General features: G+C 41.1%; 2 protein-coding genes across 3 annotated transcripts in view; one reads left to right on the top strand and one right to left on the bottom strand.

Moving 5' to 3' along the window:
* Positions 1-14333, bottom strand: part of LOC119479656 (ras-related protein Rab-26) — a 97377-nt gene that overhangs the window by 12940 nt on the left and 70104 nt on the right. The gene's annotated exons all lie outside the window — the stretch shown is intronic.
* On the top strand, positions 2135-6694 carry LOC119479655 (serine/arginine repetitive matrix protein 1-like). Of its 2 annotated transcripts, none has more exons than XM_037755482.1 (3): positions 2135-2273; positions 2882-3980; positions 6295-6694. In XM_037755482.1, the coding sequence occupies exons 1-3, from the start codon at positions 2244-2246 to the stop codon at positions 6354-6356; spliced, it is 1191 nt and encodes a 396-aa protein (XP_037611410.1). In that variant the 5' UTR covers positions 2135-2243; the 3' UTR covers positions 6357-6694. The 2 variants fall into 2 exon arrangements, with proteins under 2 accessions (XP_037611410.1, XP_037611411.1); XM_037755483.1 differs by having other exon boundaries at positions 6298-6694.

Genomic DNA, 14333 nt, shown 5'->3' on the forward strand with positions numbered 1-14333 from the left:
CTGATCAAACTTCAAAAGCATCGCTGTCGACACTGAGCGTTAGAAGTCATACCCTATGTGGGAGCATGAGAGGAGCACACGTGAACGTGTTGGTCTACATGTGATAGGTTGCGACACGCGACCAGATTAACGGCTTTGGTGCAGCTTTTGATTGACACTTTGACTGTGGGAGACTGACGAAAGAGACTTAACGTCATGGCCGTGGGCTTCTAAAGGGGGCTACTGCTGAGTCACGTCATCAGTTTACTGGGTGCTTATTAAACATCCAAACAATTTAGGGTGAAAAAGTTCTATCGAACCAATTACAGACCGTGTTTGCGGCGGTCACCAGAAGTCACGAGAGAATGTCACATCCTAATTTGCATAGTTGCTACAGCTCTCTGAACTGTGTGGTTTTCTTCAAAACAGATAAGCGAGAAGTGTGAATCAGTCATGAATCTCCAAATGCCACAGAAGTCAACAAATAAATCTAGCTCGCCCTGGTTTAAAAAAGTTTCAACGAGAAAAAGTTCTCAAGAGATAATGTCATGAGGGTGGGCTGTAACTTCAGAAATTGAAAAGAGCATTTTCAGCATCTAAGTTGGTATTAAATGTTATATATGGTGAATAAAATATAAATTTAAAACTATAAAACTGTATCATAAAATAAACCAAGTAACATTTTCTAAATATTAACACAACTATTGCCCATTGTCTTTCAAAGTATTCTCATACATTTTTGAGTAAATTAGATGATCTGAATGAAAATACCACTTTGAGTCACCAGAGTCAGACAGACATTCAAATTGAAATCATACAAATAGCAGCTTTATGTCTGAATTAATTATCATGGTTATGCTTTCATCTTTGAGAACATCCAAATGGAAAATGCAGTTACATTCTACTTGCAGGTTGCCTATCTAGTAACAAGACTTGCACAATGTCTATACAAAAATACATTAGCAGAGCAGCAGCTAAAGGATGTGTTCAGGCACTGACTGTAGGTCACCCACGTTTTGGCAGAACTAACGTACTGCATACTAAGATTATGCATACGAACGTACTGCATACTAATGTACTGCATACTAATGTACTGCATACTAATGTACTTCATACTAACGTACTGCATACTAATGTACTGCATACTAACATACTGTATGCTAACATACTGCATACTAACATACTGCATACTAACATACTGCATACTAACATACTGCATAGCCTACTAACATACTGCATGCTAACATACTGCATGCTAACATACTGCATACTAACATACTGCATATTAACATACTGCATAGCCTACTAACATACTGCATGCTAACATACTGTATGCTAACATACTGCATACTAATGTACTGCATACTAACATACTGCATGCTAACATACTGTATGCTAACATACTGCATACTAACATACTGCATACTAACATACTGCATAGCCTACTAACATACTGCATGCTAACGTACTACATACTGACGTACTGTATACTAACGTACTGCATACTGACGTACTGTATACTAACATACTGCATGCTAACGTACTGCATACTGACGTACTGCATACTAATGTACTGCATACGACCGTACTGCATACTAACGTACTGCATGCTGACGTACTGCATACTAATGTACTTCATACAACATACTCAATCAGTATGTACTGCATTTTACCTACTAAAGTAACGATTAAGCAGACTGTTTACACTGAAGTATACTCAAGTACTTAGTACTTCTCCTCGGCACCACATGACTGTCGATCACGGCAGTATCAGTCCAAGCTACCGTTGAAGGAAAATTGTTCATCACAAATCAAAATCAACATTACCTCTTCCACTCAATTTAATATTTTCCTGTATTACCTTATAAGTCATTATAAAATGCTACTAAATGGCTACTCAGCCTGGGCAAAGTGGAAGAATAATGTTCTTTCATTATTTGGTGAACTACCCCTTTAATGAACTGGCTACACACTAAACACTGGTTAAACACTGCTGTTCATACCTGAAATAAGTTTCTCAAGAACAAATATCTACTTTCACATACTGCTCTTACTTCATGCTGTTGTGAAAGCAGCTGTTAATCAACCCTGACTGGTGTGCAGGTGTGTGTGTGTGTGTGTGTGAAATGGGGACTCTGGGTTTCTGGGCGTTAGAGTTTGAGGAAGCTGTGGTCAGACATGAGTGAGTTGCTGGGTGGGGAAATACAGAGAGAGAGAGAGTGATATCAAGAAAGAGATGTTAGAAAGGGATTAGTCCAGCTTGGATGAGAACTGAGATCAACACAGCTCTGCAGGTAAGGTTCTTCAGTCTTTGGGGTATAATCATTTCAGGTTTCAAGTTTTTAAGTAGCCAACTACATTTTAAGTTATTGACTGTTTTGAGAGTTCATGTTTAGTTATTTGGTTAGCATGTTTATTGATGAGTGAGCAATACATCATGGCAACTATTTTATGTAATTTGAAGCGAGGCTGTAATTTCCTCTCTCAAAATTTACATAATGTTCCTCTTACAAATGAAAAGCTGAATTCATAATACGTAATGAAATTCAATGCTCAAATGCAATGCTGCTACAGCCTTACTTGGTTCCATAGCTTATGTTATGTTAGGCTATTTTATAAAGAACATAACTGTCAGTTTGGGCTCGTGTCCACTTATGTTACAGTTACAATAGCTTAGCATTTTAGACAGGGGGTTTTCAGTTGATCAACCACCTTCACACGACTGCTGGGTGTTGACCGAGCAGCTAGTATCTCTGTTGTGAAAATACATTGGTTGTGAAACCTCTATTTGGGCGTCTCCTGTTCCTCTTTTTTTCCTGTTCCCCCCCCCCCCCCCCCCCCCCCCCCCCCCCACCCCCCTCCCCTTCGTCCTCTCACTTTCTACATGTTTCTCTTGTTTCAGGGTTGCTTATGCTCATCAGACCTGACAAACACTTCAAGCAAGATGAAGAAATGTTCCGCTGCTGTTAACGGCACTGCTAGCCCAGCTAGTGCCAACGGTAGCTACCTGTATGCCAAGTGCGGCCAGCTGAGTGCAAAAATGTCTGAAGCAAATTGCGTTAGCCTCGGAGCACAGAACAGAGACTGCAAGAACAGACGAGGACCGGGACGTGTCACAACACACAGCCAGGAGCCATCGGTCTCCACCTCGAATGTGACACCACGTTCTCATCAGCGGCGGTGGTCGGCCGACTTCTGCAAGTGTGGGACCTCCCCCATCATAACTGTGAAGAAGAACAAGAAGGAACCACCGCCTCCTCAGCGTGAAGTATCCCTCCTCCTACCCCACGCGGCAGCCCATTCTCCATCCAAACGCTACTCCTGCCCCCCCATTGGGGTCTTTAACTCGCCAACTCACTCCTCTTCTTCCTCATCATCCTCCACTTCTTCCTGCTCCTCTCCTCCTCCTGTCCCGACATCTGTCATCACCGGCCCCGATCCTCTTGGCTGGAAGTTGCGTCCCAAGTCCAGCTCCGCCTCCCGCCGGGCTCGAGCGAACAGGCTGTCTCTGCAGATTCCCATCCCCGTCATCTTGCCTGGACCAAAATCTAGTCCTGCTGCTAACTCTCAATCGGCCAATGCTAATCCAGATCCCTCTCCTAAAACCAAACCTCCTCTCATATCCAAACCACCCCGCCGCCGCCACTCCGACTCCTCGGCCTACCTCAGAACCCTGACGGCCCCTCTACCTGTGGTGACGCTCGAGGATCTCTGCGGCGTGCATCTCCGTCCGCTCACCCTGTTGGATGAGTCTGATGATGTCTTCAGTGGGGGGGATGAAGAGGAGGCAAATGTGACCGCTCGGCCTCGCAAAATACCACCGCCCGTTCCGGAAAAAACTTCCGTGGCGAGACAGATAGCACAGCTGCTGGCTCATTCACACCAACGCTGTGGGCCTGGTACAGCTGATGGGGAAATCATTTACAGCAGGGTTATAAAGCCAAGACCTAAACATTCCCAGCAGAGTGAGGACCACAACAGGCTGAATGCTGGAATAACTGGTAAGCACTCATGAAAATCTCCTAATAGTTACCTGAGATGAAAGAATAATGATTGATTAACACCGAAACAAAACAACAAAGCACACTGTAGCCAACTTCCATACAGCAATTTAGCATTGCATGTCTATAAAGTAAGAGAAGGGAAACTTCTCTAATGTGCAGACTCAGACACAAAATCATAACTCACATATTTTGGTGCAGCCCTCCAGTGGCACAGCTCTGAACCAAATACAAATACAGCTAAGGGAGTGTAGCCTAAAGGTACAACTGGACACACAGACTGTGCTAATGGCTGATTTTAAAAGTGTAAACGCAGTGTTGAGCATGACCATCCTGCTTGGAAAAATATTTATTTTCAACACAAACATGGAGAATGACTTCCATATTGAACTATTTAAACCTGTTATAAAACATAGACTGTTATATAGGAAGCAAACATAGTCACTATGACATCACCCATTGGTTTGTGGACTACGGTTTTGAAGCCTCGAAATCGTCATTTTGGCCAACGCCATCTTGTTTTTTTGGAACCAGAAGTGACACAAAAGGGTAGGCAATGCATAATCATGATAAATACTTCAGATCTAAAGTTGCTATTTGTAGGATTTAATAATGTCTGACTCTGATGACATAAAGTGGTATTTTCATCGGGATTATGTCATTTTCCCAAAAACTTATGCTGTGAAAATATTTTTGAAAGATAAAGGGTCATAGCTGCTTTAATATTGAGAAATGTTTTTGGTTCATTCATTTCATAATACCGTTTTTATATTTTTTCATTTCAATTTTATTCACCATATGTATTTAATCATAGACTGTATATAAGAAGTGGACGTAGTCACCGTGACGTCACCCATTGGTTTGTGGACTGCCGTTTTGAAGTCTCGAGTTCGACATTTAGGCCGTCGCCATCTTGGTTTTTTTAAACCAGAAGTGACACGAGAGGGTGGAGCTAAGTTCAACCGAACGCTGAATAAGACAATTTTAGGTGACCACATTGTTATAAATAACTTTCATGAACTGAAAACACACTGTGAAAGGGTTAAAGTTTTAAAACACAGACAACTCCCAGACCGGACAACGCTGTGGTAGCGACCTGTCAATCACAAGGTAGCCACGCCCCAAATCATACCCTTCTTTATGGTCTATGTGACTCTAAATGGGACCATAATCTTCTAAATGAACATCATGCTGTATTAAAAAAGACTTGAAACTAGCGATTGAGACCATAAACTCATGTTTACAATGTTTACTGAGGTAATAAATCAAGTGAGAAGTAGGCTCATTTTCTCATGGACTTCTATACAATCAGACTTCTTTTTGCAACTAGAGGAGTCGCCTCCTGCTGGCTGTTAGAGAGAATGCAAGTTTAAGGCACTTCCGCATTGGCTTCACTTCTCAGACCCGGAGGTTGCTACCTGATTATAAAACACAGCTGTACAGTAGAAATAATAATTGCACAAGCATAAGAGATATGCTGCTAGGGGTGGTGATAAATGAATGGAATCAACTGAAATAATTAACAGAGTTGAATGTTCTTTTGTGGAGGCTTGTTCTTCCTTTGTCCATTATTACTGAAGCATTGCATTTCAATTATTCCAATTCCTGAGGTTAAGCAGTAGGATTAGAGTAGAAGAGAAGGAAAATTGTCCTACAATGAGGGGGGATGGAGGTGGGGGAAGAAAAACAACTTGTGAGAGACAACTCTAAACTAAGAATGGTCACAATTAATGCTGCAGAGGCTGAGATATCCTGAGTTTTCAACCCGTTCTCACGCCCAACGCATCAAGTACGGCATCTTGGTCAGTGGCCCTCGGCAGCTGATACTGACGCACCGAGGCACCCTGTAACATCCGTAAGAGATGCACCGGTTTTCAACTAACTCCAATGTTAACCCATCTGCGGCATTATTAGATGGACAGAGCAACTGACGTAGTATGAAGAGAGAGAAAGTCCATGCAAGGAGGATGGTTGGGTCAAACGAACACAGGACTTTTACCCAGCAGACCACTGTTGTTGTCCCGTGTGAAACCAAGTCAACGTTGAATAGTACTCCTCGTGAGGGGTAAACTAAAGTAAAACTGTTGGTGATCCTTTTTTACACAAACAGTGAATTTAAATTTTTAAGAAATGAATTACTGTGTTTGAAGATGATGCACAACACCGCCCTTAAAGTTTGCAGAAGATCTAATTGTAGATGGCGGAGTGCCTTTCAACCTGATTAGCTTTTGATTGATTTCCTTTACCATGTGCTGAGAGGAGAGGAGAGGCGTTACGGCGTCGGTCAATAGTAACAGCATTTTCTGTGTTCCAGCAGGGCTGCGTGTGGATACCAGCTGCGACAGGGAGAGGTCCACTCCACGCTTCCCTGGCTGAGCAGACTCCAACACCACTAACTAGCAGGAACTATTGTACAGATTACAGTACATGTGCTGTATGTGCTGGGGATGGGACATCTTGGTCTACTTTTTACTTAAAGGTCTGAGATTTATCTAAGACTTTTCTATCTGCCCTCCAACACCAGTGACTATTCTCTGCCATACATTTGCTGTTACAGCAATATCTGTTGTAAATATTTGTAAATATGATTTCAGTATGACTTGAATTCAGACAAGTGTTACGTTCCCATACAACTACCCTGCATTCTCAATTATGTTTTTCGAGGGAAACATATTTTCTCCCCGGATCACAGTTGCAGTTTTAAACACGAGGTTAATGTTGTGGATTGAAACAAAACAAAACACAAACGCAACAAACCTACTTTCTAAGATCATGTTTTGGCTTAAAATAAGTACGTTTGTTAAATGACTTAAGTTACGTATGTAACATTAAATGTTTAATGTAACCTTAAAATAAGTCAACGTTGACTTTTGATTTTCTCCTTTAAGTTAATGTTGTATATTGATATAGTGTATGACATTTTTATGTATGTGAAAGCTCTGTTGACTGTTGGTTTCTTAAGATGACAGATATATTCTTTGTATTAAAATATGTTTAAAGGCAAAGAGCACTGATACTGTTTGATTAATGGATTAATTGATTTACAGGAAATAAACTGTAATAACAATAAATCATTAACCACCTCAGTTAATTTTGGTTTTGTTTATCAGATAATTTTTTGAAGATGGGTACCCTTGTTTATGGAAATGTGCAAATATGCTTGCTTTATGCAATTGTATGTATACTGTTATTAACAACACAAAACAATGACACATATTGTCCAGAAACCCTCACAGGTACTGCATATATCATAAAAAATATGCTTAAATCATAACATGGCAAACTGCAGCCCAACAGACAACAACAGCTGTCAGTGTGTCAGTGTGCTGACTTGACTATGACTTGCTCCAAACTGCATGTGATTATCATAAAGTGGGCATGTCTGTAAAGGGGAGACTCGTGGGTACCCATAGAACCCATTTTCATTCACATATCTTGAGGTCAGAGGTCAAGGGACCCCTTTGAAAATGGCCATGACAGTTTTTCCTCGCCAAAATTTAGTGTAAGTTTGGAGCGTTATTTATCCTCCTTCTCCAGTACCTTCCCTCTAGCTTTACAACGGAGGCCGCTACAACCTCTGAAATATTGATACCGCAAGTTGCATTAATGCGTTAAAGAAATTAGTGGCGTTAAAACAAATTTGCATTTTTGTCATGTTAACTTTGACAGCTCTGATTTTAATACATTTCTTTGGTCTGTGTATGAATGGTATTTGTCATTACTTGTGATATTCTAGAGATGATTCAACCTGTTATTAGATGGTACTAGCCCTAAAATGATTGGAGCCATGTGAGTGTAGGAATAGAATTACTGTTTTTTTTTTTTTTTATAAAGTTTGCGAAGAATTCATGTTTCTTTCGCTTGTTTTTATCAGTAATTCCCATGGTCTGATGTCTCCGACACTCTGCCTACAGATGAATTTCTTCTGCTATGCTCCACTTCAGGCTCGGCAGGCCCTTAATACAGACAATACAATTTTTTGCCTGACAGATGCACAAACACACACTCACAATGTGCAGCAGCAACTTGCTTGTGGCTGCAATGTGACTGGAATAGCATGCCGACTTCACACAGGTGCAAAGTGCTGAGAATCTCGCTGCTTATCTGGACAGAAAAAATGGGCTCAAGACAGCAAAACAGCTTCAAGTTTACACAGACCGTCGAATCACAAAGGAACAGCTGCTTACCGGGAAATCATTGGGAATATTGAAAAAAAACACACAACTATGTTATCACCGTGAAAATACTGGTTAAAACTACAAATAATAACTATAAATGCCAAGTAATGCTCATCAGACACATGGTGTGTGTTTTTAAAGCAACAACAGCAGGGGCACATTTGCAATTATAACGAGTGAGAGGATCCAACAGGACATGTTAACACGTTGGTCTAAATCCAGAAAGTAGCAGCCAAAGGCCAACACTTGTTTACCATTTGTTGCCACTGCCCGGGTTTAAAGACTTAAGCATGTATTCACATTATCAACTCGTGACAAACAAAAATAGGTTCAGACAGAATTAAGTGTTGCGGGAAACTGAACCAATGGGTAACACTTTTACAATTTCATGGGTCACAAAGTTTCCTATTCATCTTCTTGAAAAGAACTGACCGGGTAATTGGGAAGGTTCCTGGAAAGGACTTTGTCATTTGATACTACTAAAAGGAAAACGGAGACACTTCAGTACACTTCCAATTATTTATTTCCAATTAATTGTTGGTGTAACTTAAAGAGTCTCTTACTTTGTAGACATGCAGTAAGTCTACAATTAAACAAATATGGAAATATACATACATACATTTTGAAAAAAACTAATATCTACTTGGTTTTCAATGGCGGCCGGACACACAAAAACACCTTAAGTGTTTTTCTTAAGTATGACACTTAAGGCTTAACTTCTCCTTAGCTGAGGGACTTACTTAAGGGTGTTGCACAGAATCCCTTAAAATGTTTCCTTAGTTCAGGAAAAGGTGTTTACTGCATTTAGAGAGATTTTACAGCAGTAAAATTCTACAGTTTCCATGGACACTTTTTGCTTGCATTCACACTTGTGACACCTGTTATCGTCTCACAAAGTTGGCCTATAGATAGTAAGAAAATAGGAACTTCACCACGGTTTTCAGCAGACAGGTAAGGGTGTTTGAAACCATGTGAATGACGCGTCACACCGCTGACCTGTAGACATGAAATACCTCGCCTGTTACTGACTGGAAAGATCCCGTAGCATAAAACTGTTGACTCGGGATATCATTGATTGCAAAGTGGGTTGGAAGAGCACAGCTGCGGAAAGTAGAGTGATCCAACTCTAGATGGTCGGACAAATCATGAATTGACTGCCGGTCAAATCTACAGTGTCAAATCAATTGCTCATCGTTAAGTGTAACTATTGGGTTCTCCCGGTCGCGGAACATTTCTCAGGATGCATTAATTTTCTTAATTTATCGCCATAAACTCAGTAATTGTGGTTAAGACAGTCAGAGGTACTTTAGTTTTTTTTCCTGCCTTTGGTTGGTAAGGTCTTTTGTGTAACGGTTTTACTAACTTTAAGGGATTCCTTAAGTATAAGACCAAGATAAGGAGGAAAGCTTACATACTGAAGTGAACATTTTAAGGAAACCTTAAGGAGGACACTTAAACTTACCTCTGTACACCCACACAGTGTTTTTTTTCAGTTATTCTGGTTGATTAGATCTCTGCTCAGGTTCAAGGTGGGCCGGAGCTTTAATGGGAATTTATGAGGTCACAAATCTTCATCTACCAATAAGAACGATAAAGGTGTAATTTGTCCGACCCTAACAGGTTCAACAAACCTAACAGGAGACTCAGGGAAATGTCACTTGATAAGTCTGTTGTTTTGTGCCACCGGCCCCTGTTTTTCCAATCATTAAAGGGACACTCCAGTGATTTATTACTGCTTTGTCATACAGTTAGGGAACTCACAAGAGACAGCTGAAAGAAGAATGGTCAAAACAGAAGCAGCAGAGGTCGATATGTCCTGACAGTCGCTAGTGTGGTTAAAGCTCCAAAAACACTGGATCCTACAAATCCCATGATGCAACTCAATACTAGCCACACCTCCAGTTTGTATTTCAGGCTTTCACTTAAAATTCTCAAGCCAAGGCCAAGATAACATTTCATGGTTATTTAGTTACTTTAGTGTTTTGAGCATGAAAGTTAATTCTTGGCCATGAGTGAAAAATAATCTCTAGGCAAGGTCCACTTACTATTTTTTTCAGAGCTTTTAACAGCATCTCGAACCAAGACAGAGTTTACGATGTCCTGTACTCATTTGATAAATACAACCTAATTAGACCTGGTCTGCTATCTCTATTAACCTAATGAACACATTATCTTCCACAGTGAAAATATTTGGTCGTATTTCAGCAAAGAAATCTATATCTGTTCCAATATAAGTGAAAGGTAAAAAAGATGCAGACAGAGAAGTTTGGATGGATTCAGTTGTGTGAATCTGGGTTTGGTCCACTGAGATGAGCTACTGGGTGTCGAGCCGAGCGGAGAGAGATCTGCAGTGTAGGCTGGAAGCAACGCTGCAGGCAGGTGAGCAGTGGGACTACAGATCATCATACATACACATAAACACATGCAGAGACCCCACACCCGTACACACACACTCCGTGGCACAGCCTGCGCATGCAAATCTGAAGCTGCTGCATCTCAGAGAGGAAATACTCCACTAATAAGGTCGAAAACTAGATGAAAGTAACGGGATAAAAATACACAACTTCACACACTGACACGCATTGCACTCCAAGCCTACAGGCCGAACACTTCTTTCAAGTGTGTTGAGATCTCTTTCGTTGCATACTGGCGCTTTATCAGACCCCTCGGCGTCACTTTTTCCATCTCGCTAAACACATGCTTAACGACCCCTTGGCGTCACTTTTCGCCTAAGTAAACACATGCTTAATTTTGTGAATTAAAGAAAAACACTTGCTTAGGTTTAGGCAACAAAACAACTTAGTTAGGTTTAGGAAACAACAACATGGTTGGGCTTAAAACTACTACGTTTATACAGTGCAAATGTGACTTAACGTTGTGAACACAGGACACGAACAAGCAGCTGATTGTAAAGTGAAAGTGAAACTTAACGCACAGGATACAAACAGTGGACTCCTGGATGAAAGCCATGAGTTTGTTGGGAAGTGAGTGGTGAAGCAAGAGAGAGAGAGCGGCGGCAAATGTGTGTGAATGAACAAGTGAATGAGTGGAACAGAAGAGAGTCAGTTCAGCTTTGAGGATATCAAGTGAATGTACAGTGGAAGTTGCAGTTTGTGTAGGAATAAATACTGCAGCTCCTCAAGACCAAGAGAGGTTTCCCGTGTCTTGGTTCCCGGCGGCTGAGTGGAGTGACGGGGGGAGTTGACTTCAGAGTGAGTAACATTATTGACTCTGGACAAAACAGGAAAAGTTAACGGTGTTTGGTTTGTCGGTTCTGAGCTACTGTAGAAACATGGCGGCCGGCTCTGTGAAGAGGACCCGCTCCCTGTGTAGATATAAACGCCTCATTCTACAGTGACGAAAACACAACAATTCTTATTTTCAGGTAATTACATATTATAGTAAAATATTACATTTCTGCCAATGGATCCCCCTATTATTACACACTGTTCCTTGAAAGGAGTTTGCTACTTGTTTAACACAAAATCCCTGGTGCTTAGGCCCGGTTCCAGCCACAGCATGATTCTTTATATAGCCTTCCTATAAATTGTTTTTAAGCTCAATAAACACAGATAATATTTGGCCGGAATTTATCCCATTTGTCTGGTAAATTGAAATCTTCCAGGACACCAGCACCAATTTTTTTCTAATGGAAATCCTGCCCTGTACAAAAACACATTAGCACCAGCCCAAAAAAGAAAAGTTGGTGCATGAACATCTCCACTTATAGTTAGGTAAGTGTAGTGGTAGAATGATCCCAATCAGTTCTACACAGTGACATGTACTGAGTGTCGGTATCAGGAAAGGAAAAAGAGAGTTTGGTAAACCCCTGTTACAAACCACAGCATAGTCTTCTTAAGGCATCTTAGTGGTTTTTATTTGGATCCACCTGAGCTGCCAAATGAGCTGAAGGATCAAACGCTCCGAATGCACTCGGTAGATATACAGTGAGCTTTCCCCTCGAACTGAGTGATTAATAACTAGAGCTTGAAGGGTAAAAAAAAAAAAAAGCAAAATTCTCAGGAGTCTAGGTGGGATGCACTCCGCCTCTGATCAGGAACAAGAAGAAGAAGATGAAAAGACAGAGAAGAAGAGATCGTTTCCTCCATCAGCGAGGCTGAACCGACTGACACTTATTAGCCTGCTGCACTCTGAGTGTGTGTGTGTGCGTGTGTTTGGGACAGCATCAGGTTGTGTAAGCAGGAGTAGTATGAGTGTAGGTTTGTATAAAAGTGTACAAAAGTATCCATGTTAGTGGAATGTGTGTGTAACGGGTCCCACTTAAAGCACTTAAAGTAAGCTATATTTGGCTGCATAAACTGATACCAGACTGAGGTTACCTAAACATCATTCCAGAGAAGCTCAAACAACTTCAGTATGAAACCCTCAGACTAGAACTTCAAACATTTAACTGCATAATTACAATATTTACATTTTCCTTAAACAAGAATGTCTCTGTTATATAATATAACTGTTCTATGAAGTGTGTAGGAGCCCAAATAACAAAACTGTGCAAGTACTGTAAACGGCCGCTTTATAATCAGATATTATTTTTCTTCACAATACATGTGGAGAATAGAATAATGTTATTATCACTTCATGAAGATATCTAAAAATGTGTGTTTGGCTAATGATATCGCAATATACAGAAAATGTGGTCACTCAATTTTGGGGTGTACCGCATGTGCAAATATGACTCAGTGTTGGGGTTTTTGCACTTGTGTTAACTGGTATGTGTCTATTGTGAATGTCACTATGTGAGTCTGCGTTTAGGGTCAGGGGTGTCAAACATGCGGCCCGAGGGCCAGAACCGGCCCGCTAAAAGATCCAATCCGGCCCACTAGATGAGTGGGTTGGAGTGTGAAAATAGGCAAGTTCTGCCCCCCTTCTGGCTTTCTAGTAATGTTAGCTTTGAACAGACGTAGGTGTCAAAATTTGTTTTTCTTTTCAGCGTAGACAAGCCTAGCACATAGCGTTGCATAATATATAGGAAAGGAGAAAGTTGGCCGAGGTTCTGCCGTGTTCCGAGCTCGCTCGACTTGTTATTGGAGCACAGAGCGAAAGGGAGCAGAACTCTAACGGTGCACTCGGAGAGCGCAAACCTCCGCCAAGGCAAGTTTCATGTACCTCACTGCACCATTATCCACATGTGTTTTTGTTTATGTTGAGATGAGCGGTACACCAAAATCTAATGGATTGTTCATTGTGCCAAACCCCACCCCTCCAAAAAATGTAATTCAAATCCATTGCGGACTTTTGGAGTAATCCTCCAAATGGACAAACCACCAAACCAACAAACCAACGCCGGTGAAAACATAACCTCCTTCCTAGGCCTTTGGCCTTGGCAGAGGTAATAAGAGAAACAGGCCCTGTGCTGAATACGCTGTTATAGATCCCACATGCTCACGTACAAGCTACGTGACACAACACTGTCAGTTCCTATTTCTTCACAGAGGTAAATGGGAGGCCAATGTGCTTGGTGTGTTCACAGCACCTTTCAGTGCTCAAGGAATATAACATTCAGCAGCACTATCAGACTCATCATGGTGAAAAATACAAGAACAACTGAGAACAGAGAGGATACATGAATTGTTGGCAGGTTTGAGGAAACAGCTGTCTGTATTTAGTCGTAGCTGAGACATCAGTGAGATGTCTCAAGCTGTTCATCATCTGTTTTGTAAATGGATTGTTAATTGTGAATGTTTTCAGTATGTACTTGTACTTCTTTACACTAAAAGAAAAGGGAAACATTTGGAGGTTTTGTGATTTATAGGCTATCATGCAATGGTTTTACTGGTCTGGCCCATGAACTACAATGAGTTTGACCGCCTTGGTTTAGGGCAACATCACATGCAAAAGCAGGCGTCTGTGTGGACTCTTTCCAAGTCCTTCGAATGCTGCGATAAACCAATTATACAGATGGAGCCATTAAAGTTGCTGTCAAATCCCCTAAAAAGGCTGAATAACCAATTAGCATCCAACTACCACACGTCTTTCACATCTTAATCTCCTGCTCCTTGTCTTCTACATATTCATGAGACACACATCGGCCCTTTCAAGCTGTTTTCTTACGTCTTTCTGAAAAGCTGTGGCGACACTGGGAACGTTTTTAAGTAAACTGACTAAAAAAATAGAAGAGGAAATGCCATTGTTAGCGTCGGAGAAGCGGGTGAAA

This window comes from Sebastes umbrosus, chromosome 20, assembly GCF_015220745.1.
Source record: "Sebastes umbrosus isolate fSebUmb1 chromosome 20, fSebUmb1.pri, whole genome shotgun sequence".
NCBI classification, from domain to species: domain Eukaryota; kingdom Metazoa; phylum Chordata; class Actinopteri; order Perciformes; family Sebastidae; genus Sebastes; species Sebastes umbrosus.

Bases quoted from the DNA above. Each gene is read 5' to 3' on its own strand.
- LOC119479655 (XM_037755482.1), top strand. From the start codon at position 2,244: ATGAGAACTGAGATCAACACAGCTCTGCAG. The intron at 2,274-2,881 runs GTAAGGTTCTTC...CTCTTGTTTCAG, and splicing joins AGATCAACACAGCTCTGCAG to GGTTGCTTATGCTCATCAGA. The intron at 3,981-6,294 runs GTAAGCACTCAT...TCTGTGTTCCAG, and splicing joins GCTGAATGCTGGAATAACTG to CAGGGCTGCGTGTGGATACC.